The sequence below is a fragment of the Lepidochelys kempii genome, chromosome 3, assembly GCF_965140285.1.
Source record: "Lepidochelys kempii isolate rLepKem1 chromosome 3, rLepKem1.hap1, whole genome shotgun sequence".
NCBI lineage: Eukaryota > Metazoa > Chordata > Testudines > Cheloniidae > Lepidochelys > Lepidochelys kempii.
In genome coordinates, this window is record NC_136382.1 from 85,288,792 (window position 1) to 85,302,783 (window position 13,992).

The 13,992-nt window shown below is 46.0% G+C and overlaps 1 protein-coding gene across 1 annotated transcript; it reads left to right on the forward strand.

Annotated features, from left to right (window-relative positions):
- Window positions 1-233: 233 nt before the first annotated feature.
- GPR6 (G protein-coupled receptor 6) lies at window positions 234-2,487 on the forward strand. Its single transcript, XM_073335168.1, has 2 exons — window positions 234-407; window positions 1,064-2,487. The coding sequence occupies exon 2, from the start codon at window positions 1,088-1,090 to the stop codon at window positions 2,069-2,071; it is 984 nt and encodes a 327-aa protein (XP_073191269.1). The 5' UTR covers window positions 234-407; window positions 1,064-1,087; the 3' UTR covers window positions 2,072-2,487.
- The last annotated feature ends 11,505 nt before the right edge of the window (window positions 2,488-13,992 follow it).

Here is a 13,992-nt window from a genome sequence, read left to right on the forward strand (position 1 = left end):
TGCTGCCCCTGCCCCCACTGCTCCTGCCAGTGCTCATGGCCCTCCTCTCCCGCGACTTCCCGCCCTGCTGACTCCCCCTCCCCCGCGCGCTGCCGTCGCTGCCCTCCCCTGCTCGGCGGCTGCGGTGTCTCCCCCCTCCCCTCCGCGCTGGACCCGGGGCCACGTGCCGCCGCCGGAGTTCTGCCCCTGCCCTCGGTCTGCCATTGACGTCACATTCGGAACAAGCCGGCGGCCGCCCGCGCGCCCTCACACTCTCACGCACACGGGAGGCGGCGGCGGCAGCAGCAGCCCGCCTGCCCCTGCCCGCTCCGCCAGCTGCCTCCCGCTCCGGCTCCTGGCCGCCCCGGCCCCGCTCGGCAGCCGGCCCCGCCGCGCTCATGAGAAGCGCCTGCCAGCCCTGATCGCAAGTAAGGACCCGGTGCAACTGCCCTCCCCGGATCGCGGCTCTGCGGAGCCCGGCTCGGGGGCAGAGCCCGCTCCCGCGGCCCGTGCCGCAGCCCCGCAGCCTGCCCCGGGCTGTGCCCAGCCACCCCGCGCTTGGGCCAGGGCGGGCTGCAGGCACCAGCGTGCCAAGCAGGTGCGTGGGGCGCCCCTTCGACAGGGGCGGCGGAGCCTCCGGCCGCGGCGGGAGATCGGCGGCGGCTTCTGCCTTTTGCCCCTCAGAGCCGCGGCGGCCGGTTTTTTTTCACAGCTTGGGGCGGCAAAAACTGCAGCGCCCGGGCCCTGCGCCTGGCCAAGCGCACCCCCGGCTGGGCTCAGCGCAGCGGCTGGCACGGGGACCGGCGGGTTCAGCACCACGGTCAGGGCTCTGAGCCGCTGCCTCGTGTCTTTCCTGCCTTCCCGCTGGTGGCGGGGGGTTGGCCTTTATTCTGCCACATCCCCCCACCCTTCCCTGGGCACGTTTCCTTCCCTCTCAGGCGTGACCCGCCCCGCCCCGCCCCGCCAGGCGCGGTCCCGTCCTCTCCCCGCGCGCCGGCAGTCTGGGGGGCAGGGGAAAGGAGCCTGGAGCTGCCCCCGCTGCTCACTTTGTGCTCATTTGCCTCCTCGCCTCTTCTGCTCGCAGGCGGCGCACCTGGCTTCGGCAGAGATGAATGAAAGCGGCTCGCTCAATGGCACCGGGGTCCCTTTAGCCCGCATGCAAGCCAGCCATGGCAACTCTTCCCTGGAGCTCTCCTCGCAGCTCCCCGTCTTTGCCATCAACCCCTGGGACGTTGTGCTCTGCATCTCCGGGACCATCATCGCCTGTGAAAATGCCATCGTGGTGGCCATTATATTCTACACTCCCACCCTGAGAACCCCTATGTTTGTGCTCATTGGGAGCCTGGCCACAGCGGACCTACTGGCTGGAGTTGGCTTAATCCTGAATTTTGTTTTTCAATATGTGATCCAGTCAGAGACCATTAGCCTTATTACCGTTGGATTCTTAGTTGCCTCCTTCACTGCTTCTGTGAGTAGCTTGTTAGCCATCACAGTTGATCGTTACCTTTCCCTGTACAATGCACTGACTTATTACTCAGAGAAGACGGTCCTCTGCATTCATATGATGCTGGTCGTTACCTGGGGGGTGTCCCTCTGCTTGGGACTACTACCTGTTCTAGGCTGGAATTGTCTAGATGACTATTCATCCTGCAGTATTGTCAGACCCTTGACCAAAAGTAACGTGACTTTGCTGTCTGCCTCTTTCTTTTTGGTTTTTATCATCATGCTTCATCTGTACATTAAAATCTGCAAAATAGTTTGCAGGCATGCACATCAGATAGCTCTCCAGCAACATTTTTTGACTGCATCTCACTATGTTGCTACTAAAAAAGGAGTCTCTACGCTTGCTATAATTATTGGGACCTTTGGAGCAAGCTGGTTACCATTTGCAATCTATTGTGTAGTTGGAGATCTTGACTACCCTTCTGTGTACACTTACGCCACACTTCTGCCTGCTACTTACAACTCCATGATCAATCCTATCATTTATGCCTACAGAAACCAAGAAATTCAGAGGGCGATGTGGGTTCTTTTTTGTGGCTGCTTTCAGTCTAAAGTGTCCTTTCGTTCAAGATCGCCCAGTGATGTCTAAGTGGCTTTTCTTTTTGTAGTGCTGCCCAAAGAGACAAGCTACTTAGTAAATTACAGTGCCTGTAATGAACTAGATCCATGTTGTGAAGTTGTTGGAAACATGCTTAAACCTTAGCACTTTATGTACATATATTTGTATTCTTTGGAATGTTCAGGTATGGAGCTTTCACGTCTGTAAAAAAACTGTGGTTGCACCCAGAATTGTACATCACATTTGTAAAATGAAGACATTCCAATACTGCTTAATTCTAGCACTTTATTTCTAGCTGCTGAAGTGCCAAACAGTGTTGCCACTTCCAAGGGCAGAGAGAAGGGAAGTGAAATGTATTTTATGTGTGAGTATATTTTGCTGCACAATGTTGACAAATTATAACATTTTGTACACAAAGAAATAAATGCCTTGAACGTGTAATTTTATTTTGTGTGTTTAACTGATTACAGAGATATGAAAGCTTGAAAGCCTGCCAGCTGAGCAAGATCCCTTTTTGTTTACTCTAAAAAGCTCACCCTGTACTTGTAGCTAAGGAAACTACTATATTTTACGTATGCAGAGGAAATACCTCACAAAAATGCTTAACTGCTATTTTTGATTGTTTTCTTTCATTATCCTGACTAGTATTTATTTATCTTATCTTATTGATTTTTTTCTCCAATTCTCACAGGGTCTCATCTTTTATTCATAGGTTGGTCCCATATTAAAATATTACATTTTAAAAAATTAAGGGAAAAATATCCAAGATGCTTTTCAGTTTCAGCCTAAACTCCCTTATTTCTCCCCTTAAAGGAGAAATAAAATCAGTTGATTTGGGGAAATAATCAGTTGATTCCCTAAAAGCTTGTACAAGGCCATCATAAATTGGCTTATGTGACCATCTACCATTCTGAAGCTAAATGTGTTTCTCTTTCCCTCTGCTTGATTGAACTCTAACACTAATGGGGAGAATCACGTAAGTGCTGCTTTGTTGTCTGCCTGTCTTGGAGCAGTTTAAAATTTTCTGACAACCCAGTGGCTTAGTTGAGTGATTTTTGCCAGGAGCCAGGTGAACATTACATGTAAGCTTTGAAGGATTTGTTCACTGAAGATCAAATTCCTAGACAACTGATTCGTTTAGTAATGCTACATTGTATATGCAGCACACTTCAAAAATATTGCTGGACACTTTACCATTTAAATTCAGTGAAATTATGATTTATCACTTACTCTTTCAACTTTTAGTTAAAGGCTGCAACAGATTAAACCTCTATTCATGTGTATAGGGCAAAAATATTAAAGAATGTAGCCTCTACTATTTCCAAACTATACCCAAGGCAAACCACCAAACAAACACTCATCTCCTGGAATGACTAGGGCCATAAGAACATAGTAAGTCATAGAGATTCTCGAGCAGTATTTCTAAATTTATATTAAAGCCAAAGTACTTTTAATATCAATATGCAATTTCACTGGTAATGAATGACTTTTCAGTTTAAGAGTAATGTGATCAAACAACTAGAAACCAGACTTTCATAACCCTTATTAGTAAAAATTTTATTTATTATGTATCAGCTGCAGTTTTTTGATAGTTTTTGGAAGATCCTCAAATAAATGTTACAATAATCAGTCATAGAAGTGACAGCATCACTCATTAATATCTCCATGATCAAAGGCCTTTATCTGGTGTTGATATAAAGTAGCCTTTGTGATATGTCAAAATGCCCATCAACTGAAAATTCTGAAGACGTTAGTCCACACAAGGCCAAATTCATCCCTATTTTAACTCCATTGAAGTAATTTGTTCCCCGGTGTTTTTGTACTCAGATGTTATTTAACAAAATTAATCGCCAAGAGAGATGATCAACAGGTGGCTAGGACCAGTCAATAAAACTTACCACCTTCTAGGATTTAGCTTTATAATTTGTTGTTATCTCAGCCTGAATACCATCAAAACTATACATCGAGACTGCAATAGGTTCTCTGATTTAGATAGGAACTATCATTCCAGTAATTAAAATTGCTGAACAGAGAAATGGAAGCAATTCATAGTTATTTACCCTCATACAATCTTCAGGTGTGTTCTGAGTACAGTTTTAGACCAGCATATATAATATTTACTAGTTAATTTATTTTGCATTTTGTTTGTATAATGTAAACACATTTTTATTAACCATTTTCTCAATAATTTACAATAACATTTAACAAAACTGAAAATAATCCCTTATTTTAAATTAGAAGTATTGTGATTTAAAAAAAATTAATAAGCATTCTTCTACTACTGTAATGAGTATCAGATTTATTTTTAATGATTACAGCCATTTGTAATACTTTTTTTTGGCATATACCATGTTAAGAAACCTTTTGCTGACCAAGCTAATAATTCCTGGAAGGAGTAAACCAAAGTGGGGGTGGTATTTTGATTTTGTTTTGGCTACCCCTTTGGACTGGAATTGACGTCAATCTAGTTGCAGTAAAATATGGCCTTTCATTTCCAGAGTCTTGATCTGCAGGGATACCTGAGCAGAATAATATTAGCACAGACTACAAAATATCTGCCTCCTCAAATCAGATCTCACTCTAGAGAAACAGAAAGCATAGTCCTTGGCTGAAAACACCATGAGAGGAAATCCAGTGATTTTATAGATTTATACTACATATTTTTTTCTTGCTTAGATTGCTATATAAAGTAAAGAAGTGGGCATTTGCTTTAGAAGATGGTTTTACATTTGCAGCCTCTGCACACACAATTTTAAACTGGCAAACTGCTGGTTTACCTTGGCTGCTGAATGATTTTTGACAAAATATTTAATTATATGCTGGAATTTATATTACTAATCAACTATGAAATGTATCATAATAATCAACAAGAACCACCACTTTGAGGGTTGCTTCTACCAATTGTGCTTACTATCTGAAGTCAGTCCAATTCACGTATCAGGTCTGATCCTGTATTCCCCAAACCCACACTAAAGTATATGGGGAATTTTGCCTGTGTAGGGACCTCAGAATTGGGATGGTAATCTATTATCATAAAAATAGCCACTCTGACAAACACTTATTTCCATGTTTCAGAGTAGCAGCCGTGTTAGTCTGTATTCACAAAAAGAAAAGGAGTACTTGTGGCACCTTAGAGACTAACCAATTTATTTGAGCATAAGCATCCGATGAAGTGAGCTGTAGCTCACGAAAGCTTATGCTCAAATAAATTGGTTAGTCTCTAAGGTGCCACAAGTACTCCTTTTCTTTTTACTTATTTCCATGAGACCTCTGCCAGAAATGAGCTCTACTCTTGGAAATATTTGCAAGCATAGGCCCTAAAGTAGTTATTTTTACAAAAACAAATGCTCATCCCAAGCTGGCAGTCCCTATGTATGCAAAATTTCCATTGACTTCAGTGCAACTGTTGGGCGTGATATGCGATTATGGTATTTTATGTGTAGCCCTCATTGAAAATATACCATGAGGTGCCCACCTTTAAAGTTATCGGTAATTTTTATGGTAAAATAGATAATGTAATAGTGTCACAGTTCTGGGCAACTTCAACTGTATTCCCCCTCTATTGTTCATCAAAGACACCTACTCTCAGGCTTTCCGCTCCCCAGCTATCACCTCTCTTGAGCAGAGATACATATCTCACTCCTGACTGGGCTATTACCAGGCTGCACAGTTCCCTGCCCACCCTGTGAATTCCCCAGCAATTCAGATTGTTTAAGCAATTCTGTTTTGCTCTCTTCTCAGAGGCCGTAAACCAGGGGTGGGCAAACTTTTTGGGCTGAGGACCACATCTGGGTGGGGGAAATTGTATGCAGGGCCGGGGCAGGGGGTTGGGGTACAGGAGGGAGTGTGGGGTGCGGGAGGGGGTGCGGTGTGCAGGAACAGGCTAGGGCAAGGGATTGGGGCAGAGGAGGGGTGAGGGATGTATGAGGGGGCTCAGGGCAGGGGGTTGGGGTGCACAGGGGGTGCGAGGTGCAGGCAGGGGGCTTAGGGCAGGGAGTTGGGGGGTGGGGTGCAGGAGGGGTTCAGGCTCCAATCCGGCGCTGCTTACCTAAAGTGGCTCCAGGGTGGCAGCAGCATGCACTGGGGCCAGGGCAGGTTCCCTGCATGCCTGCCCTGGCTCCACGCTGCGCTGCTCTGGGAAGCGGCTGGAACCACGTCCCTGTGTGGCCCCTGGAGGATGGAGGGGCACAGGACTCCACGCGCTGCCCTTGCCATGCCTCCAGGTACCTCCCCTGAAGCTCCCATTGGCTGCAGTTCCCCATTCCCGGCCAATGGGAGCTGTGGAGGGCAGTGCCTGGAGGCAAGGAAAACGCATGGAGCCCTCTGTTCCCCCCCCCCGCCCCCCGGGGCTGCAGGGACGTGGTGCTGGCTGCTTCTGAGAGCAGCTCGGGGCCTGCGGCACCATGGGGGGCAAGTCCCGTGGGCCGGATCCAAAGCCCTGAGGGGCTGGATCTGGCCCGTGGGCCGTAGTTTGCCCACCCCTGCCATAAAAAGTGGTAAGTGCCCTCAGTTATGAGGTACCACACAGCTTTTTCTGATCAAGTACGTTTATTCTTAAGGTGAAAGCATTTCAGAGAAAACATTTTAAAACAATAAAAAATACCCTACATGCATTCTAATAAGCTTACTAGAGATCAACCCTAATTCCAGGAAGGACTCTGGTAGGAGTCATTCCTTAAAACGCCACCAAGGGTTTTTCTGTGGTTACAAGTTCATAACCGCCTTTGCTCAGAACAAGCACACCCATGAATAAGTCATCCTGCCCTTTATATAGTTGAGAACTCTGATCGACAGATTCTGGGAGCAGGTAATCGGTAGATGTAGCAAGGAGGCATGGCCTCCCTCAGAGATTGACAGGGAGGGATGGCTGCATGATGCCTGGTGGGCGGAACCCGGTAGGCCATGCCCGCCCTGCTGAAGCAGAGGGGTGGGACAGGAACAGGAAATACAAAAAGCAGGCCCTGCAGCTCACTTGTGGGAGACAGACGCTTTGAACCTGCTCCAGCAGCAGGAGCCTGCAGAAGACTGTTGACGTCCTGAGGACTTACTAGAGCTGCCAGACATGCCAGATGCTGAGGAGCTGCTGGGATTGCCACTGGCAGTGTACCCCAGGGAGAAGGAGGATGACCCTGGGATTCAGATACACCCTGAAGGGAGGATAAGAAGTAGCCCAGGGACAGCTGACTATTGTCCAGCTGTGTTGCTGCCTGAACCCAGGTCAGTGTGCTGCAGCCGAATCCCCACTGACCCAGTGGTGAAACACTCTGTCATTGTTAAGCTCTTGGGCTGGGACACAGTGGAGTAGGGTGGGGCTGGGACTCCATACCCCCTTGCTATCAACCCCACTCCTGGGGTGGCAGCCTCCACACCTTAGGCCAGAAGGCCTATCTTGGTCTACAGTCTGCCAGAACTAGTATGCTAGATCCTTAGGGTGAGGGCCTTAGACTGTTTAGTGCCCCTCCCTACCTGAGAGCCTGGGCCCCTAGACTATTCATTGTTCTCCCTACCTAAAGACTGGAGCCTTAGACTGTTTGGGTGTGTCACCCTGCTTGTGGGCTTGAGCCCCAATGGCAAATTACTGCTTGGCCCAGCCCAGAGGGTCTGAGCTCCAGAGACAGCTAATTTGTCCCATTTTTACAGATTCACATTCTATGCGTGTGACAGTGAGGAGGCGTGGCCTCCCTCGGAGATTGACAGGGAGGGATGACTGTTCACTCCTACAGTAGACAATGGACCTCTCCTCAGGGCATAAACAGGCTGGGATTTTGCAAAATGGGACATTTGCATTCACTGCCCCCTAGAGTTTTCCTAGGAAACCCACTTAACTGAAAATGCATTGTTGTCTGGCACATTGTTTAAAAGAGTCCTTTGAAGCGCCTAACACTTCCTATGGTTTACATTAGGTATGTTTCCCCCCTAGAGACATTACATACAATTACACAGTAATACATAAGCATTTACATTTTTAATAGAATGAACTCTTAAGATACTTAAACTTAATTCAATAAGGTTTGTTCTGGATATTGCAGAAAATTTGATATATCTATCACAAAAGGCACATATGTAAAGAGGTCCCAACCTGCTCCTACTGAAGTCAATGTGAGTTTTGTTACTGACTTCAAAAGGAGCTAGAAAGTCATAGGCATAAAGGCAGTGATTATGCTATATTAAAACACTTTTAAACTTGAGACGGTAACCCTTTAGTGTCAACTCTAATTTTCATTAGCAACTGACAGCTTATTCATAAACTTGAAAATCATGTGAGAAATGCAAAATCTGTAAGGGCCAGATTCTGCCCCCTTTACTCTTGCTGAGAATACCATCTTCTGAGATTTGTTCCATTCCGATCAGTGGGACTGATGACAGAGAGTAGAGAACTACTCCATGAGAGTAAGAGTGATAGAATCTGACCCTAAAACACCAAGGAGACCCTGATTCCCTTCTCACTTACAGGAGTAACTTCATTGACACCAATGGTTACACTGATGTAAGTGAGTGGAGAATCAGGCCCAGGGCCTCATTATACTGTATATTGAAAAGTCACCCAGATTCAAAATCACAGGTCAAACAGCAAACTCTTTAATGAGTTAAAAAAAAAACATATTTTTACACCTGAAAAATGAAACATTTATATTTTTTAACAATATAATGACCCACTTGTACTACATAACTACAACCTTGTTTGTGTTATTGTATGTTATCACCTGTCTTCTGTCATCATTTTAAAGGGACACAGTCAATTTAAAAAGAGGTAAAATTAATTTCTGGTAGTACAACTGTCCCTGAGATCCCCTGCGATCTGTTATAGGTTTTCAAAGAATAGGGAAATGTGATTGTAAAAAAATTTCTCTTTCCAGTTGGGGCTTAAAATGTCCATATAAATGACAGGGGGAAACTGATTAACCAACCAAGGATGCAATTCACCACTATACAGAGGACCAGCCCACTTTTGGGTGCTTAAGCGAGAGTTAAGTGGTTAATGGACCTTGCTCTGGCACAGAGGTGAGTTTCAGCCTGCCTGAATACACAGGGAAAATGAAACTGTCTTAATACTCAAAATGCTGCCAACTGCACAAAGCAAACAAAGACCTTCTCACCCCCTGCATTCTTTTTCCATGATAGTACTTCATACCAGCAGGTAATATATTTTCAGTAAAAATGTTGATTTTTTTAAAAAGTTGTATCCCTTTAAATTATGTAAAGACAACAGAAATAAAAAGCTAAAGATAGAAAACAATTTTTCTGGTTTCTCTCACCTGAATATGGTTGTCAGGGGTGATTGGGTGCCCGTTGTTAAAATTTTCCTCCTGCTTGGAGAAGGGTCCACACATAACAGATGCTGGTCACGTTGCTTAATGTGTCACTGGAAAGTGCTTAGATACCACACTGATGGTTGGTTGTAGTGTAAGACCCTTAACAGAACTGAGAAGAAGAGAAATTGAAGTTTAGATAATTTCCTTGCTGCTGATGGCATTTACCCTTTCTCTGGAAGAATACATCATCTCTGCTAGGGATTGCTTCTGTCTGGGACTTATTCTGATATTTCTAAAGGAGCACATGGCTTGCTTTAAGAATGGATTACACCAAATAGAGATTCTTTTAAAAAATATTCCCAGTGCAGGACACAGCCAGAGTCCCCTAGAAGATATTCACCCCCCTTCTTCATATCAAATTAGACAAGTTGCATATTGTGCTATACTGTTAGTTGGTATATTTTTCAAAAACAATGTGCAAACATTTCAACCAAATGGCAAGTTATGTTGCCTCCTTGCTTGATTATAAGTTTTATTTAAGTAGAAACCATGACAGATTTCCTCCCTCTCCTCTCTGCTCTGCACTCCTGCTTTATTACCACAGGCTAAAGGGTAATTTTCATGGGAGTCTTTTGCAGTATTAGTAGTATACCGATATCAGTTATAAAATATTCTATGGTCCAGATTCATCCTGGGTTTTCAGTGCACTTGTATTAGAGTAATCTAATCCTAGACATGACCATATTCAGTAAATTAAGAACTATAATTGTACTACACTATGTATAATTTGAAATTCCATGGCCTGTGTTATGCAGGAGGTCAGAATAGATGGCCTTCTAACCTTAAACTCTGTGACTCTATGCTGAGAAAAGGAAAAAACGGAATAGCATAAAACATTGAGAGGAAGTTGGACCCAACATTATTAAGGTAGCTAATCTATTAACTTTCTAAAGGCCCTTCTATTTCCTTCCACTGTGTGGCCCAAAGGAGAACAAAGCCAGGGAAATGCTAAGGTAGGGGTTGAGGAAACAGAATGTGCTGTGTAGCAAGCTCCCTCCTTACCCTGCAGTCATCAATATAACCATGGTCAAATTTTCCTCTCAGAATATGATTTTAGTAGCTAATCCCAACAGTACTCTATATTTCCCCATCAACAATGCAACTTTAAGGAATCTGTTAAATCTATATATTGTGAAGAAGCAAGTTCTGATTAATTTGATTCAGAAAATGCCTATCTGTTCATGTCCGTGGTCCTGTGGGGAGCAATTTCTAATGAATAATTTCAGAATCCTACCTACCCATCAGAAATTGGCTAGAGATTGATGCTGCCAGAACTAGAAAGTAACCCTCACTGCAGCTTGATTCTCACTCCAAACTAGATTATAATTACACAAACCCATTAGCACAAATCTTGACCGAAAAAATGCAACTGTTAATCTGATATGCACCCAAAGGAAAGAGCATATTGATTGAAAAACCCTTCAAACACATGGATGATAAAATAAGACTATCCGACTTTAAATGGTTGGACCTAGTAAATGTATGCATCTGCTCTGCATTAATTTGTGTCCAAAACCATTCAAATATGTAAATAAATCAATAAATTGACAGCACATAAAAGCTAAGCTACAACCACAGAGCCAAATCCTCAAGTCCTCATCCACTGTTTACTCAGTCCTTACTCATGGGATGTTTTGCCTGAGTAAGGACTGAGAGTTAAATTCACCCCTATACAGAGGGCTTCCCTTAAGTGCAGGCAATCAGGATGGTTGCCCTGGGCACCAACCTTTGAGGGTGCCAAATCAGCACTGGCCTCTTGGCTGGTCTGGTCCAGTCTGCTTTCTCCCCCCACCCCCCGGCCCACTTTTTCTCTGGCAGTCCAGTTGATGGTTGGAGGAGACCAAAAATGTTTTCTGCCCTGGGCAGAAAAACCCTGTGCCTGCCTGTACATAGTGTCAGCACCAAGCCTATGAACCACTTAGAGCCAGATTTTTAAAGGTATTTAGGGGCCTAAAGATGCAAGTAAAGTGCCCAAGTGGTATTTCAATGGGAAGTTGGCACCTATGTGCTTTTGAAAATTCCACTAGGTATCTATCTGTGTCTTTAGGCACTTATATACCTTTAAAAATCTGATCCTTAAGCCCTCAAAGTAGGCCAGGGGGGTCTCAAACTGGGGGTCATGTCCCCTCAGGGCGTTGCAAAGTTATTACATGGGGATTGCAACCTGTCAGCCTCCATCCCCAAACCCCTCTTCGCCTCCAGCATTTATAAAGTGCTAAATATAAAAAAGTGTTATTGATTTATAAGGGAGGGGTTGCACTCAGGCTTGCTGTGTGAAAGGGATAACCAATATAAAAGGTTGAGAACCACTGAAGTAGGTGCTGTATGCAGGATTGACCTTCTGCCTGAGTAAACCATGAGAATAAGGATTCCAGGATTTGTCCTGTTAAATAATATAGCATTGTTTATTTACTGTTTTATTTCTTATTACATAATAAATCATGACATTAATTCTTAACAAAAAATGCTGAAAGCAAAAGGTGATACAAATGAGTTACCAGTAACTCATAACAATGTTTTTTTTGTATGGAGACAGAACTCCTCACAAACATCTTAAGGAAAGAAAGGAGTTTACGTAAACAGTATTAATTGCATACAAGGCTAGAGTGTGCCTTGAGGCACAGCCTTAATCATGGGGTGTGTGTAAGATTCTTTACGCCTGTGGGAATTCTGTGCCACTGCACATGCATAATTAATGAGACATGCATATTTTTAATTTTTTGTGCAAAAAAAGCTTCTGCTGAAAAGTTGCTGCACTTCTGCCTTTTGCCCACCAGAAGGCACTGTGGTGACAGAACACAGCAGCCACACCCAGCCAGCTAGGGAAGAGAAAGAGCCTGTCTTCTTCGCAATCCGTGTCACGCCAGATCAGGAGAGAGGAGTTATGGGGACACAGACAGTGTGGAGTGCTTTGGGGGTCAGACAGGGGTTCATAAGGGCTAATTGGGGAGGACAGACTGGGGCAGGGCCTGAATGGGAGTGGAGGCACAGAGCCACAGAGGGGAAGGAGGTGCAGGGCCACATGATGATGGGGGAGGGGTTGCCGAGCTACATAGGGACAGGGGAGTGGCTGGGTGGGGCCATAGAGACACATGGGGATGGGGAGGGGTTGCAGGGCCACAAAGGGACAGGGGAAGGGGGTTCAGGGCCACATAAGCATGTGGGGAGTGGGTGTCTGAGTGGAGAGGGAGGGACACATGTGCTTGTCTGAATGGGAGAGGATAGAGGTCAGCCAGGGTCTGCATGGGGGAAGCTCCCTAATAGTCCCTCCCTGCTCCCCCCAAAAAGCTGTTCCATACTTTTCCCACCTATACCCAACAACTCTCTAAGTTCATACCCAGGCTTCTTCCCAACAATTATTTCCCTCTTTCTCAGCTCCTCCGTTACCCCTGATGTTCCCCCTCCAGCCTTTGCACTGCTTCTGAGGGGTACAGGACATATGATTCCATACTGTAGTTTAAATTAATTATTATTCAGAGTTCAGTATTAATATGCCCAGTAAGGAATCTATTTGTCAAAAAACATTTTCTGAATCTTTTTTTGTTGTCTGTATTGTTACAGACATACTTGCTGACAGGTATTTTGAAATAAATAACCAAAAATAATTGAAACTGGTGTGATTATATTGTATTGTTTTAACAAATAAAATACGCAGAATTTTGCAGAATTTGAAAATATTGTGCTCAGAACTTTTAATTTTTTGGTACAGAATTCCCCCAGGAGTAGTAAGATGCACCACCCAGCAGTAGCCTTGGGGGGCATTGTGCCTCAGACCCATCTCTCTGAGGCACAATTCCCTTCTAGCTTCTACTTTGCTAAAGTAATTTGCTGCTGGCAGGGGCGGCAGGTTTGTATAATTTTTCAGGGTGCCCAGAATGGGTCCAAGTCTGCCCCCCGCACCTGCCTAAGGCTCTGGGAGGGAGTTTGGGTGAGGGAAGAGGGAGGGGTTTGGCTCTGGGAGGGAGTTTGTGTACAAGCTTTGGGCTGGGGCAGGGAGTTGGGGTACACGAGGGGGGGCAGGCTCTGGGAAGGCATTTGGGTGTGGGCTCTGGGCTGGGACAAGGGGTTGGGGTGCAGAAGCGGGTGTGTGGGCTGGCTCTGGGAGGGAGTTGGGGTGCGAGCTGTGGCTCCCGCTCTTGCACCTCCAGGTCCGAGTCCGGCGGGTGCTCGAGGCACCTAGGCAAGAGCACGAGGGGGCGCTGAGGCACTGCCTCATGCTCTGGGCTGGGGCAGGCTGTTGGGGTGCAGGAGACGGTGCAGGGGACAGGCTTTGAGAGAGAGTTTGAGTGCGGGGTCTGGGCTGGGGCAGCAGGGGGCTGGAGTGCAGGAGAGGATGTGGGGTGCAGCGCTTAGCTCAGGAGGCTCCCAAAAGTGACCCACAGCCCCTCTGGCAGCAGCTTGGAGGCAGGATGCCAGAGGGGGTCTCTGCACACCGCTTCCCACAGGCACCACCCCCGCAGCTTCCATTGGCTGCAGTTGGCAGAGTTGGTGCTTGGGGCTGGGGCGGGGCATGGAGACACTCTCCCCTCCCCCCAGGGGCCACAGGACATGCTGGTGGCTTCCAGAAGCAGAGCGGGTGGGCAGAAAGCCGCCTTAGCCCTGTTGTACTGCCAGTGGTGGCGGTTGGGGTCCTGGGAC

Coding starts and splice junctions, on each gene's coding strand:
- GPR6 (XM_073335168.1), top strand. CDS start 1,088: ATGAATGAAAGCGGCTCGCTCAATGGCACCGGGGTCCCTTTAGCCCGC.